Source organism: Leucopleurus acutus (genome assembly GCF_964270905.1).
Source record: "Leucopleurus acutus genome assembly, chromosome: 3".
In the NCBI taxonomy this organism is placed as follows: Eukaryota; Metazoa; Chordata; class Mammalia; order Artiodactyla; family Delphinidae; genus Leucopleurus; species Leucopleurus acutus.
Window position 1 is genome coordinate 66,293,883 of NC_139145.1, and position 15,096 is coordinate 66,308,978.

Consider the following 15,096-nt stretch of genomic DNA (forward strand, 5'->3'; position numbering starts at 1 on the left):
TACCTCATACTGTACATAAAATTCAATTTAGAATTAAATACTTAAATGTATTTGAATGTGAAAATCAAAACTTTAAAACTTTTAGAAGAAAATATAGGAATAGGGAAGGATTTCTTAAGACACAAAAGAGCTAACCATAAAAGACTGGTAAATATAACTATCTTACAATCAAATCTGTTTATTAAAAGACACTATAAGGAAGTGAAAAGATAAAAACTTGAGAAGATACTTACAACACATATAACTGAAAAAGAATTAAAATTCAGAAGAGCTAAAAGAACACATGCAAATCAGTAAGACTACCAATAATACATTAAAAATGGGTACAGGGACTCCCCTGGTGGCACAGTGGTTAAGAATCTGCCTGCCAATGCAGGGAACACGGATTTGATCCCTGGTCCGGCTTCCACATGCTGTGGAGCAATTAACCCCGTGCTCCACAACTACTGAGCCTGCACTCTAGAGCCCGCAGGCCACAACTACTGAGCTTGTGCACCACCAACTACTGAAGCCCGCACACCCTAGAGCCTGCGTGCCGCAAGTACTGAAGCCCATGTGCCTAGGGTCCGTGCTCTGAAATAAGAAAAACCACCACAATGAGAAGCCTGCGCACCGCAACGAAGAGTAGCCCCCGCTCTCCACAACTAGAGAAAGCCCGCGGGCAGCAACATAGCCAAAAATTAAATTTTAAAAAAAATGGGTACACAATACAAACATTTCAAAGAAGAAACATGATTAAACATAAAGAGATGTTCAGCATCATTAGAAATTGGGACTGCAAATGAAGACCACAATGATTTACCATTTAAAACCCATTAGACTGGGGGAGCTTCAAGATGGTGGAAGAGTAAAACATGGAGATCACCTTCCTCCCCACAGATACATAAGAAATACGTCTACATGTGGAACAATTCCTACAGAACACCTACTGAACGCTGGGAGAAGACCTCAGACCTCCCAAAAGGCAAGAAACTCCCCACGTACCTGGGTAGGGCAAAAGAAAAAACAGAGACAAAAGAAGAGGGACGGGACCTGCACCAGTGGGAGGGAGCTGTGAAGGAGGAAAGGTTTCCACATACTAGGAAGCCCCTTCGCGGGTGGAGACTGCAGGAAGCAGAGGGGGGAGGCTTCGGAGCCATGGAGGAGAGCGCAGCAACAGGGGTGCGCAGGGCAAAGCGGAGAGATTTCCTCACAGAGGAACGGGGCCAACCAGCACTCACCAGCCGAAGAGGCTTGTCTGCTCACCCGCCAGGGCGGGCGGGGGCTGGGAGCTGAGGCTCAGGCTTTGGAGGTCGGATCCCAGGGAGAGGACTGGGGTTGGCGGTGTGAACACAGCCTGAAGGGGGCTAGTGTGCCACAGCTAGCCGGGAGGGAGTCCGGGGAAAAGTCTGGAGCTGCCGAAGAGGCAAGAGACATTTTCTTGCCTCTTTGTTTCCTGGTGCACGAAGAGAGGGGATTAAGAGCCCCATTTAAAGGAGCTCCAGAGACAGGCGTGAGCCACGGCTATCAGCGCAGACCCCAGAGACGGGCATGAGACACTAAGGCTGCTGCTGCAGCCACCAAGAAGCCTGTGTGCGAGCACAGGTCACTATCCACACCTCCCCTCCCGGGAGCCTGTGCAGCCCGCCACTGCCAAGGTTCTGAGATCAGGGACAACTTCCCCGGGAGAATACACAGCGCCTCAGATTGTTGTAAATGCTGGCCTCTGCCGCCACAGGCTCGCCCCGCATTCCATACCCCTCCTTCCCCCCGGCCTGAGTGAGCCAGAGCCCCTGAATCAGCTGCTCCTTTAACCCTGTCCTGTCTGAGCAAAAAACAGACGCCCTCAGGCAACCTACACACAGAGGCGGGTACAAATCTAAAGCTGAACCCCAGGAGCTGTGCGAACAAAGAAGAGAAATGGAAATTTCTCCCAGCAGCTTCAGGAGCAGCGGATTAAATCTCCACAATCAACTTGATGTACCCTGCATCTGTGGAATACCGGAATAGACAACAAATCATCCCAAATTGAGGAGGTGGACTTTGGGAGCACCGATATATATATTTTTTCCCTTTTTCTCTTTTTGTGAGTGTGTATGTGTCTGCTTCTGTGTGTGGTTTTGTCTGTATAGCTTTGCTTTTACCATTTGTCCTAGGGTTCTGTCTGTCCGTTTTTTTTGTTTTTTTTTAGTATATTTTTTAGCACTTGTTATCATTGGTGGATTTGTTTGGTTTGGTTGCTCTCTTCTTTCTTTTTTTTCTCCCTTTTATTCTGACCCGTGTGGATGACAGGCTCTTGGTGCTTCAGCCAGGCATCAGGGCTGTGCCTCTGAGGTGGGAGAGCCAAGTTCAGTACACTGGTCCACAAGAGATCTCCCAGCTCCACGTAATATCAAACGGCAAAAATCTCCCAGAGATCTCCATCTCAATGCCAAGACCCAGCTCCACTCAATGACCAGCAAGCTACAGTGCTGGACACCCTATGCAAAACAGCCAGCAAGACAGGAACACAACCCTATCCATTAGCAGAGAGGCTGCCTAAAATCATCATAAGGCCACAGACACCCCAAAACACAACACCAGACGTGGACCTGCCCACCAGAAAGACAAGATCCAGCCTCATCCACCAGAACACAGGCACTAGTCCTCTCCACCAGGAAACCTACAAAACCCACTGAAACAACCTTAGCCACTGGGGACAGACACCAAAAACAACGGTAACTACGAACCTGCAGCCTGCAAAAAGAAGACCCCAAACATTGTAACTTAAGCAAAATGAGAAGACAGAGAAACACACAGCAGATGAAGGAGCAAGGCAAAAACCCACCAGACCTAACAAATGAATAGGAAATGGGCAGTCTACCTGAAAAAGAATTCAGAGTAATGATAGTAAAGATGATCCAAAATCTTGGTATAACAGAATGGAGAAAATACAAGAAATGTTTAACAAGGACCTAGAAAAACTAAACAGCAAACAAACAATGATGAACAACACAATAAATGAAATTTAAAATTCTCTAGAAGGAATCAATAGCAGAATAACTGAGGCAGAAGAACAGATAAATGACCTGGAAGATAAAATAGTGGAAATAACTACTGCAGAACAGAATAAAGAAAAAAGAATGAAAAGAATTGAGGACAGTTTCAGAGACCTCTAGGAAAACATTATGTGCACCAACATTCGAATTATAGGGGTCCCAGAAGAAGAAGAGAAAAAGAAAGGGACTGAGAAAATATTTGAAAGGATTATAGTTGAAAACTTTCCTAATATGGGAAAGCAAATAGTCAAGTCCAGGAAGCGCAGAGTCCCATACAGGATAAATCCAAGGAGAAACACACCAAGACACATATTAATCAAACTATCAAAAATTAAATACAAAGAAAATATATTAAAAGCAGCAAGGGAAAAACAACAAGTAACACACAAGGGAATCCCCATAAGGTTAACAGCTGATCTTTCAGCAGAAACTCTGCAAGCCAGAAGGGAGTGGCGGGACATATTTAAAGTGATGAAGGAGAAAAACCTACAACCAAGATTACTCTACCCAGCAAGGATCTCATTCAGATTTGACGGAGAAACTAAAACGTTTACTGACAAGTAAAAGCTAAGAGACGTCAGCACAACAAAACCAGCTTTACAACAAATGCTAAAGGAACTTCTCTAGGCAGGAAACACAAGAGAAGGAAAAGACCTACAATAACAAACCCAAAACAATGAAGAAAATGATAATAGGAACATACATATTGATAATTACCTTAAATGTAAATGGATTAAAGGCTCCAACCAAAAGACACAGACTGGCTGAATGGATACAAAAACAAGACCCATATATATGCTGTCTACAAGAGACCCACCTCGGACCTAGGGACATATACAGACTGAAAGTGAGGGGATGGAAAAAGATATTCTATGCAAATGGAAATCAAAAGAAAGCTGGAGTAGCAATTCTCATATCGGACAAAATAGACTTTAAAACAAAGACTATTACAAGAGGCAAAGAAGGACATTACATAATGATCAAGGGATCGATCCAAGAAGAAGATATAACAATTGTAAATATTTATGCACCCAACATAGGAGCACCTCAACAGATAAGGCAAATACTAACAGCCATAAAAGGGGAAATCAACAGTAACACATTCATAGTAGGGGACTTTAACACCCCACTTTCACCAATGGACAGATCATCCAAAATGAAAATAAATAAGGAAACACAAGCTTTAAATGATACATTAAACAAGATGGACTTAATTGATATTAATAGGACATTCCATCCAAAAACAACAGAATACACATTCTTCTCAAGTGCTCATGGAACATTCTCCAGGATAGATCATATCTTGGGTCACAAATCAAGCCTTGGTAAATTTAAGAAAATTGAAATTGTATCAAGTATCTTCCGACCACAATGCTATGAGACTAGATATCAATTACAGGAAAAAAATCTGTAAAAAATACAAACTCATGGAGGCTAAACAATACACTACTTAATAACCAAGAGATCACTCAGGAAATGAAAGAGAAAATCAAAAAATACCTAGAAACAAATGACAATGAACACACGACGACCCAAAACCTATGGGATGCAGCAAAAGCAGTTCTAAGAGGGAAGTTTATAGCCGTACAATCCTACCTTAAGAAACAAGAAACATCTCAAATAAACAACCTAAACTTACACCTAAAGCAATCAGAGAAAGAAGAACAAAAAACCCCCAAAGTCAGCAGAAGGAAAGAAATCATAAAGATCAGATCAGAAATAAATGAAAAAGAAATGAAGGAAACAATAGCAGAGATCAATAAACCTAAAAGCTGGTTCTTTGAGAAGATAAACGAAATTGATAAACCATTAGCCAGACTCATCAAGAAAAAAAGGGAGAAGACTCAAATCAATAGAATTAGAAATGAAAAAGGAGAAGTAACAACTGACACTGCAGAAATACAAAGGATGATGAGAAATTACTACAAGCAACTCTATGCCAATAAAATGGACAACCTGGAGGAAATGGACAAATTCTTAGAAATGCACAACCTTCCGAGACTGAATCAGGAAGAAATAGAAAATATGAACAGACCAATCACAAGCACTGAATTGAAACTGTGATTAAACATCTTCCAACAAACAAAAGCCCAGGACCAGATGGCTTCACAGACAAATTCTATCAAACAGTTAGAGAAGAGCTAACACCTATCCTTCTCAAACTCTTCCAAAATATAGCGGAGGGAGGAACATTCCCAAACTCATTCTACAAGTCCACCATCACCCTGATAGCAAAACCAGACAAAGATGTCACAAAGAAAGAAAACTACAGGCCAATATCACTGATGAACATAGATGCAAAAATCCTCAATAAAATACTAGCAAACAGAATCCAGCAGCACATTAAAAGGATCATACACCATGATCAAGTGGGGTTTATCCCAGCAATGCAAGGATTCTTCAATATACACAAATGAATCAATGTGATACACCATTTAAGAAACTGAAGGAGAAAAACCATATGATCATCTCAATAGATGCAGAGAAATCTTTCGACAAAATTCAACACCCATTTATGACAAAAACCCTCCAGAAAATAGGCATAGAGGGAACTTTCCTCAACATAATACAGGCCATATATGCCAAACCCACAGCCAACATCATGCTCAATGGTGAAAAACTGAAACCATTTCTACTAAGATCAGGAACAAGACAAGGTTGCCCACTCTTACCACTATTATTCAACATAGTTTGGGAACTTTTAGCCACAGCAATCAGAGAAGAAAAAGAAATAAAAGGAATCCAAATTGGAAAAGAAGAAATAAAGCTGTCACTGTTTGCAGATGACATGGTACTATGCATAGAGAATCCTAAAGATGCTACCAGAAAACTACTAGAGCTAATCAATGAATCTGGTGAAGCAGCATGATACAAAATTAATGCACAGAAATCTCTTGCATTCCTATACACTAATGATGAAAAATCTGAAAGTGAAATTAAGAAAACACTCCCATTTACCAATGAAACAAAAAGAATAAAATATCTAGGAATAAACCTACCTAAGGAGACAAAAGAGCTATATGCAGAAAATTATAAGACACTTATGAAAGAAATTAAAGATGATAAAAATAGATGGAGGGGGCTTCCGTGGTGGCGCAGTGGTTAAGAATCCGCCTGCCGATGCAGGGGACACGGGTTCGTGTCCCGGTCCGGGAAGATCCCACATGTCGCGGAGCGGTTGGGCCCGTGAGCCATGGCCACTGAGCCTGCGCGTCCGGAGCCTGTGCTCCGCAACGGGAGAGGCCACAACAGTGAGAGGCCTGTGTACCGCAAAAAAAAAAAAAAAAAAAAAAAAGATGGAGAGATATACTATGTTCTTGGATTGGAAGAATCAACACTGTGAAAATGACTATACTACCCAAAGTAATCTACAGATTCAATGCAATTCCCAGCAAACTACCACTGGCATTTTTCACAGAAGTAGAACAAAAAATTTCACAATTTGTATGGAAACACTAAAGACCCTGAATAGCCAAAGTAATCTTGAGAAAGAAAAACGGAGCTGGAGGAATCAGGCTCCCTGACTTCAGACTATACTACAAAGCTACACTAATCAAGACAGTATGCTACTGGCACAGAAACAAATACAGATCAATGGAACAGGATAGAAAGCTCAGAGATCAACGCACGCACATATGGTCACCTTATCTTTGATAAAGGAGGCAAGAATATACAGCGGAGTAAAGTCAGCCTCTTCAATAAGTGGTGCTGGGAAAACTGGACAGCTTCGTGTAAAAGAATGAAATTAGAACACTCCCTAACACCATACACAAAAATAAACTCAAAATGGATTAGAGACCTAAATGTAAGGCTAGATAGTATCAAACTCTTAAAGGAAAACACAGGCAGAACACTCTATGACATAAATCACAGCAAGATCCTTTTTGACCCACCTCGTAGAGAAATAAAAATAAAAACAAAAATAAACAAATGGGACGTAATGAAAGTTAAAAGGTTTTACACAGCAAAAGAAACCATAAACAAGAAGAAAAGACAACCCTGAGAATAGGAGAAAATATTTGCAAATGAAGCAACTTACAAATGATTAATGTCAAAAATTTACAAGCAGCTCATGCAGCTCAATATCAAAAAAGCAAACAACCCAATCCAAAAGTGGGCAGATGACCTAAATAGACATTTCTCCAAAGAAGATATACAGATTGCCAACAAACACATAAAAAAATGGTCAACATCATAAATCATTAGAGAAAAGTGAATCAAAACTACCATGAGATATCATCTCACACCGGTCAGAATGGCCATCCTCAAAAAATCTAGAAACAATAAATGCTGGAGAGAGTGTGGAGAAAAAGGAACCCTCTTACACTGCTGGTGGGAATGTAAATTGATACAGCCACTATGGAGAACAGTATGGAGGTTCCGTAAAAAACTAAAAATGGAACTACCATACGACCCAGCAATCCCACTACTGGGCATATACCATGAGAAAACCATAATTCAAAAAGAGTCATGTACCACAATGTTCACTGCAGCTCTATTTACAATAGCCAGGACATGGAAGCAACCTAAGTGTTCATCAACAGATGAATGGATAAAGAAGATGTGGCACATATATACAATGGACCTTACTCAGCCATAAAAAGAAATGAAATTGAGTTATTTGTAGTGAGATGGATGGACCCAGAGTCTGTCATACAGAGTGAAGTAAGTCAGAAAGAGAAAAACAAATACCGTATGCTAACACATATATATGGAATCTAAAAAAAAAAAGAAAAGAAAAAAATGGTCATGAAGAACCTAGGGGCAAGACGGGAGTAAAGACACAGATCTACTAGAGAATGGACTTGAGGATACGGGAGGGGGAAGGGTAAGCTGGGACAAAGTGAGAGAGTGGCATGGACATATATACACTACCAAACGTAAAACTGATAGCTAGTGGGAAGCAGCCGCATAGCACAGGGAGATCAGCTCAGTGCTTTGTGACCACCTAGAGGGGTGGGATAGGGGGGTCCAAGGGAGGGAGACGCAAGAGGGAAGAGATATGGGGACATATGTATAACTGGTTCACTTTGTTATAAAGCAGAAACTAACACACCATTGTAAAGCAATTATACTCCAATAGAGATGTTTGTTTGTTTTTGCGGTATGCGGGCCTCTCACTGTTGTGGCCTCTCACTGTTGTGGCCTCTCCCGTTGCAGAGCACAGGCTCCAGACGCGCAGGCTCAGCGGCCATGGCTCACGGGCCCAGCCGCTCCACAGCACGTGGGATCTTCCCGGACCTGGGCACGAACCCGTGTCCCCTGCATCAGCAGGCGGACTCTCAACCACTGCGCCACCAGGGAAGCCCTCCAATAAAGATGTTTAAAAAAATAAAGTAAAAATAAAACCCATTAGATTTGCAAAAATTAAGAATCGACAAAATCAGTGTCAAAGAATGCATCAACGAGAACCCTTATATTCCGCTAGTGGTATAAATTAGTAAAATCACTTCGGAAAACAATATAACATTATTTTGTAAAATTGAGCATACCCTGCAACCCAGTAATTTTACTCCCACATGTACTCTAGAGAATCTCTTACACCTTTGCTCTGTAAGACATGACAAGAATGTTCCTAGAAGCAAGTGTTATATCAGTAAAGAGCTGGAAACAACCCAAATGTCCATCTACCCAAAAATGGATATATTATGGTATATTTCCACAAAAGAATTCTGTACATCAGTGAAAATGCATATACCACAGCTATAAGCAACTTAAGTAAATAAAAGCAAAATAAAGTAAAACAAGCTAAAAAGCAAATTCTAGAAGCATTCTCAGAGTATGATATCATTTTTTTTTAAAAGCTCAAAACATGATACATATGATAAAATTATTTTTAAAAAGCAGAGAGCAGGGCTTCCCTAGTGGTGCAGTGGTTGAGAGTCTGCCTGCCGATGCAGGGGACACGGGTTCATGCCCCGGTCCAGGAAGATCCCACATGCTGTGGAGCAGCTGGGACTGGGAGCCATGGCCGCTGAGCCTGCGCGTCCGGAGCCTGTGCTCCGCAACGGGAGAGGCCACAACAGTGAGAGGCCCGCGTACCGCAAAAAAAAAAAAAAAAAAAAAAAACACAGAAAGCAAAAATCTGTGTCAGTGGTTATGAAGAGTGAGGATGACAAATGGTTGAGATAAGGAGGAGCATCTATGTGGATGGCAGTTAGTGATAATGGTAGAGTTCTTGGATTGTGTATGGGGGTGGTGGGATCATGAGTGCACCTTAATATTAATATCCTTTATAACTTTACTTCATAATTCAAGTAAGCATGTGTGTATGTGTACACACATATACACATATATTTTTCCATTCTGTGGTAGGTATGAAATACATTAAATAAGTTTAAAAGGGTGAAAGTAAGACTAAATTATGCTAGTTGATACTGATTGCAACGGGAACCAAATCCCCAGTCCAATACTTACTGGTCAAGGGTCTTATAATAAATGTCCAGATCCTTGTTCACAAGCTCTGTTGTTCTCATAACAATCATCATTTCCCTATACTTTTCCTCGGCATCCCGAAATTGAGGGTCTCGAAGTTCTTTCTTAAAACGAATAATTTCTTCCTCATAACCTTCCTGTCGCCCTATTGCCGAACCGAGATTTCTTTTTATATTTTCTATTTTTTCTTCCAACTTCTGATGTTCACTAGGAGGGAAAACGACAAATGAGGACCATTTTTAGATTTTAGCAGCCTAAAGTGGAAAAGACAGATTTCTCCAGATAGATAAATATCATTTATCATTCTCCTTAGCAATCAGCATATGAAAAGTCTCTCCTTGCTTTTTCTTTAAGGTTTCAGTACTAAGGAAAACTTTCTTCTTTCCAAATCTCTGAAGCATCCAGGTTTTTAAACAGCTGATTTCTGTGTGCTCAATAAAGTACTCTCATAACATGTGAACACTGAAAAAGTTCCTGACGTTTACACACTAACCTAAGAAAAGTACTCTTGGTGATTAATATTACAAATTCACAAACTTCTCATTGTCAAATAAGAATGCTCAGTTACCAACTCTGAGAAGTTACTGAGCAACAGGTATCATCAGTTCGTTCACAGTATGTCAGACAAAAGAAAATTTTATCTCAAAAATTTATGCAGTAGTATTACTAAAAGTTTGTATTTCTCTATTAAAACAAAATTTCTCTTGCATAAGTATAAAAAAGCATCAATAAAGAAAGGGGATATATGTATACGTATAGCTGATTCACTTTGCTGTACAGTAGAAACTAACACAACATTGTAAAGCAACTATACTCCAATAAAAATTTTAAAAAAAGAAAAGAAAAACATGAAGAGGAGTTCCAAAAAACAAAGCATCAATACTGACAAAAAAGTAAAATACTTGGGCTTCCCTGGTGGCGCAGTGGTTGAGAGTCCGCCTGCTGATGCAGGGGACATGGGTTCGTGCCCCGGTCTGGGAGGATCCCACGTGCCATGGAGCGGCTAGGCCCGTGAGCCATGGCCACTGAGTCTGCGCATCCAGAGCCTGTGCTCTGCAACGCAAGAGGCCACAACAGTGAGAGGCCCGCGTACCACAAAAAAAAAAAAAAAAAAGTAAAATACTTAAACTTTTCTGATAACTTGGTAGATAATACAGATTTTAACGTATGCTTTAAAAATCTTCATTTATTTAACAATTACTTATTAGGCATCCTCTTATTTGCCAGGCACTTCTCTCAAGATTATGAATATCCTTATAGAACTGGCCTGATTATCTGTTTTGTTGACATTTCTGTTGTGTCCTGGTTGAAGAAAGGTTTGAAAAAGAGAAGTTATGCTTAGTAGTCTGAATGAATGTAAAAAGCACTGTTATGTACTAATTACAGAAGGAATTATAAAAATATCTGTTTTTGATCTTTAGTAGCAAGGAATAAACTGTTTCATTTAAAACTTGTTCTATAAGCTTCACTTTTTTTTCATCTTGGCACCAAGAACACCAACATTACAGTGTTAAAGAGCTGAGGCTTGGAAGCTAGGATATCTGGTCACATTCCCGGCTTGCATTCTAATTTCCTATGATCTTTTTTTCTGGGTCTCAGTGTCCTAATGCATAAAAAACAAACAGGCTGAAAGATGAAAGCTCTTCTAGTTGTTAAGTCTGATCTCCTTGATATATGAAAGTTATTTAAAATAGCTAAACCAAGAGAACTTACAATAACATAGGAGTAACTATTTGTTAGGTTTTAATAACTAAATTAAATTTCAATTTATTATATCCTTTAGAAAAACTTAAGCATTCTTTCAGATTTCTTTGTGAAATCACAAGAAAAATGAAAAATCTACAAGGAATGGCTGAATGAATGAATATATCCAACCAGCTGAGGTGGTTCCAAAAAATCTATTTGGCTAGTACAACCTTTTACACCAGTCTAGTGCCTTAGCATCAACCAGGTTCTTACAGAATTCCTAAGGCAACTGTGAGGCAGAGAAAGCAAGAATCAAATCTTTTCTGCTGTAGCAGGAAGACAGCAACTACAGTAAGTACCAATAAAACCAGATAAAAGAAGAATTCTATTAATCGCAAAAATGATGCTCTGGTTTGCACATAATTACACCTGGGACCATGTAGAATGGATCATCAATATCAAATTGCTTTGGCAATAACTCCATTAAGAGTTAAGCATTAAGCTCTGACCCAGGCAGGGTCCAGAGGACATATTTATGCCATAATCTTGTGAAGCAGGCTCGCAAAAGTCTGGGAACTTGGTATTTTTAATACTGGCCATCACTGCATAGTCATAGTGTGACTATAAATTCTATATTACTACTTCAGCTTGTAAAGCCATGAAATACATTTGTAAAAAAAGTGCCCATCTTCCTTTAAGTCTGAAAGGACACTTTGGCTACAGGCTTACATTCTTTGTCAAAAACATGTATTGAATATTTTTCATATTTCAATAATAAAGACCTTTATTTAAACTAAAGATTATTTTTTAAAACACACTTTTTCATTTGTAAAACCTGCATTTGACCCATTTCCTTCAAATGTTGTTTTCTTTCTTCTTCAACTTCTTTTAGTTCTTCATTCCTTTTTCTTAAAGTAAGGTTATCCTGTAGCCACCTTTCTTGTATCTAAATGTAAATATTAAATTCGTTAATAAAAATAATCAAGTTACCAACATGTGATTCATAGCAGGCAACTGGTGACAGGTAGTGCTAATTCTGCCTTAGAATCATGTGTATCTCAGCAGAGGGAGAAGAAGCCAGTGTAAAGGAATCTCCAGGCCTGGAGGAATCTGGATGGCCCATATACACACAAAACAGACATTAAAATGATGAGATAAAATGATATAACTGGATTTTTAATATTTTATACCTATGCCCCATTGGATAATCTTGCATAAGAACCTCACAATGGAGCCTAGTGATCTAAAAGATAAAAAGAGAGCAAGACTACTATCAAAGTCTCCCCAACTTTTTTTTCCCTAGTTGTATTTGTCTACTAACGTGTGCCAAGACCATTATATACTGTTAAGTATGTCAGATAAGATTTTTACCTTCAAGCTGACAATCATACAAGGCAGTAAGAAGTTTCACAAAAACAGTAAGTCTATATACTTGATGACACTTTCCTGGCCACTGAATTGCACTGAAAAATTTAAATTTAGCTGTTCTTGTTGAGTAGTTTTGTCCTTAAAAAGCAACCACTAAATCATTTGGCAGCAGCAGCAGCACCAACACAATTATTTCAGTACTTTTCCTGGTGATTAAAACGGACTATGTTGTCAAGAGACAAACAGGAAACAATTTATAAGTTGACTCTTTGGAACTTAGGAAAAAAAATTTTCCTGCAGAAAATGGTGGTTTGGCCCATAGAAGCCTGAACAGAAAAAATTCATCCTAAGTTTGGAGTCAGGCCTTCTCAAAGACCCTTCTACAGCAACCCTTGTAGTTGAGATAAACTCAGTGATGTGGGAAGTAGGAGGCAGGGGCAGATCTTTGGTAACACTTCGTTGCCAACAATACTGACACAGGAGTCACCAGGGAAAAAGGATTTGGGAGGTGGGAGAGAAGAAGGGAAGCCAAGGACTTCTCTCATATGCTTAATGTTCGCATCCAACCCTACCCATCTATGAATCACTATTTTGAGGTTTTTTTTGTTTTTTTAACTGTCATTAAGGTTCCTTTCAGTTTTCCTGGAACTAATAATATAAATATATACGTATCTATTAAAGGAATCGTTATAAGCAGTTAGAGATGACTAAAATGATATGGTTGTAAACGTCCTTTTGTTGCCAAGGCAACCTAATGTGCCACCGCAGCTGCTATGACTCTCCAAGATTCTCCCATGGGGAACTATGCTTATACATTTTCCTTATTAGGAACAAAAGAATGTGGCACTGCTCGCTTTCATCTAATATTATATAACAATGGAATTTGCTTTCATGAATACCTGAAAGGACTATTTAAAGGGCTATCACATTTTTAGGTGAGACTGATTTTTTCATGAAATAATGTTCCTGGTCTGTTATCCTGCATGGTCACCAGAAAGCTAGGGATTTCCTTCTTTTAGGTCAGCTTCTAATTGCTCTTTCATTCTGAAAGACAGTATATAGCACAGTAGTTAAAGAGCATAGGCTTTGAAGTCAGATATACCTAAGCTCAAATCTCAGCATTACAACTTTCAAATAGGATGACTTTGGACAAGTTAGTTTAAATTCTCTGAGCCTTCTAAAGATTAAAATAGTTAGTGTATGTAAAAAGTACTAAGTACAGTGCCTGGCTCAATAACTGCTAGTGAAATACCTTTTGGGTCAAATCTGTCCTTACACTTTAAGCAGTAAAAATTCCAGTTAGTCTTCAAAATAGAAAATAGGAGAGAAAGAAGAGATAAAGTATCAGAGAAAACCAGATGTAGGTATACTACACCAAAACTGTTTTCCTATTATACTAGCAATTTGACAATGTAGGGTCAAGTTCTACCTCTGTTACTCACTACTTTTGTGACCTTGGGCAATTTAGGTCAACTCCAGTTCCCTTCATCTGAAAAATGAGGGAGGAAGATTATTAAACTTCCAAATTTTAAAATTCTGTGGAGTAAATTTAATAGGGCTTAAGTGCGTAAATAAGCTGTTAGGCTCCTCAACTCTTAAGATAGTAACCTGAATCACTCAGCTCAGAGAGCAGTTAATGCATGCAGCTGGCCACTTACAGAAACCATAAAAGTTAGCTGCTTTCTAGTTACCTGTGATAGAGTAATATGCTGAATAAACCCCATTCCAAAATCCACCAAAAGTCTGGTTGGAGAAAATGCCATTTATAGAGAATTTCCTGAAAGCCATGCGGTGCTCTGACTCAGTGATTGATAGTTAAGGGGATACATCAGAACCTCTGAGGAACTTTAACAAAATATACATGCATATGTGTATGCCCATGCCCCAGAGGTTCCCATTTATTGGTCTGGAATGGAGAAAGAGATGTGTATTTTCAATAACCCAGGTGATTTTTTTTTTAAGTTTGAGATGTAATTCATATACCATAAAATTCACCAATTTAAAGTGTACAATTCAGTGGTTTCAGTATATTCACAAGGTTCTCATTCCAGTACATTTTATCACCCCAAATAGAAACTCCATACCCATTAGCAGTCACTCTCTATTCCCTTTTCTTTCCTTCCTCCCAACCCCCACCAACACTCCTCTGCTTTCTGTCTCTATGGATTTGCCTATTCTGTACATTTCATATAAATGGAATCATACAATATGGTCTTTTGTGATTGACTTCATTTAGCATAATGTTTTCAAGGTTTGTCCATGTTGCAGCATCTATCAATATTTCATTCCTTTTAATGGCTGAGTAATATTCCATGATGGTTAATTTTATGTGTCAACTTGACACCACAGGGTGCCACGGCATTTGGTCAAACATTATTCTGAGTGTCTTTGACAGTGTTTCTGGATGAGATTAACATTTACATTGGTAGACTGAATAAGTAAAGCAGACTGCCCTTCCTAATGTGGGTGGGCCTCATCCAGTCAACTAAAGACGTGAACAGAACAAAAAAAGGCTGAATAAGGGGTAACTCATCCTGCCTGACTGTATGAGGTGGGACAGTGGTTTTTTCCTGCCTTCATATTTAAACTG

At 39.3% G+C, this 15,096-nt stretch overlaps 1 protein-coding gene across 2 annotated transcripts in view; it reads right to left on the bottom strand.

Annotated features, from left to right (window-relative positions):
* RAD50 (RAD50 double strand break repair protein) overlaps nt 1-15,096 on the bottom strand; it is a 98,401-nt gene that overhangs the window by 22,403 nt on the left and 60,902 nt on the right. For both annotated transcript variants that reach the window (XM_082837186.1, XM_082837187.1), the window contains exons 20-21: nt 11,957-12,084; nt 9,435-9,659 (exon numbers count right to left, since the gene is read on the bottom strand). In XM_082837186.1, the coding sequence (XP_082693312.1) occupies nt 9,435-9,659; nt 11,957-12,084 (353 nt within the window). The remainder of the gene's footprint in view (nt 1-9,434; nt 9,660-11,956; nt 12,085-15,096) is intronic.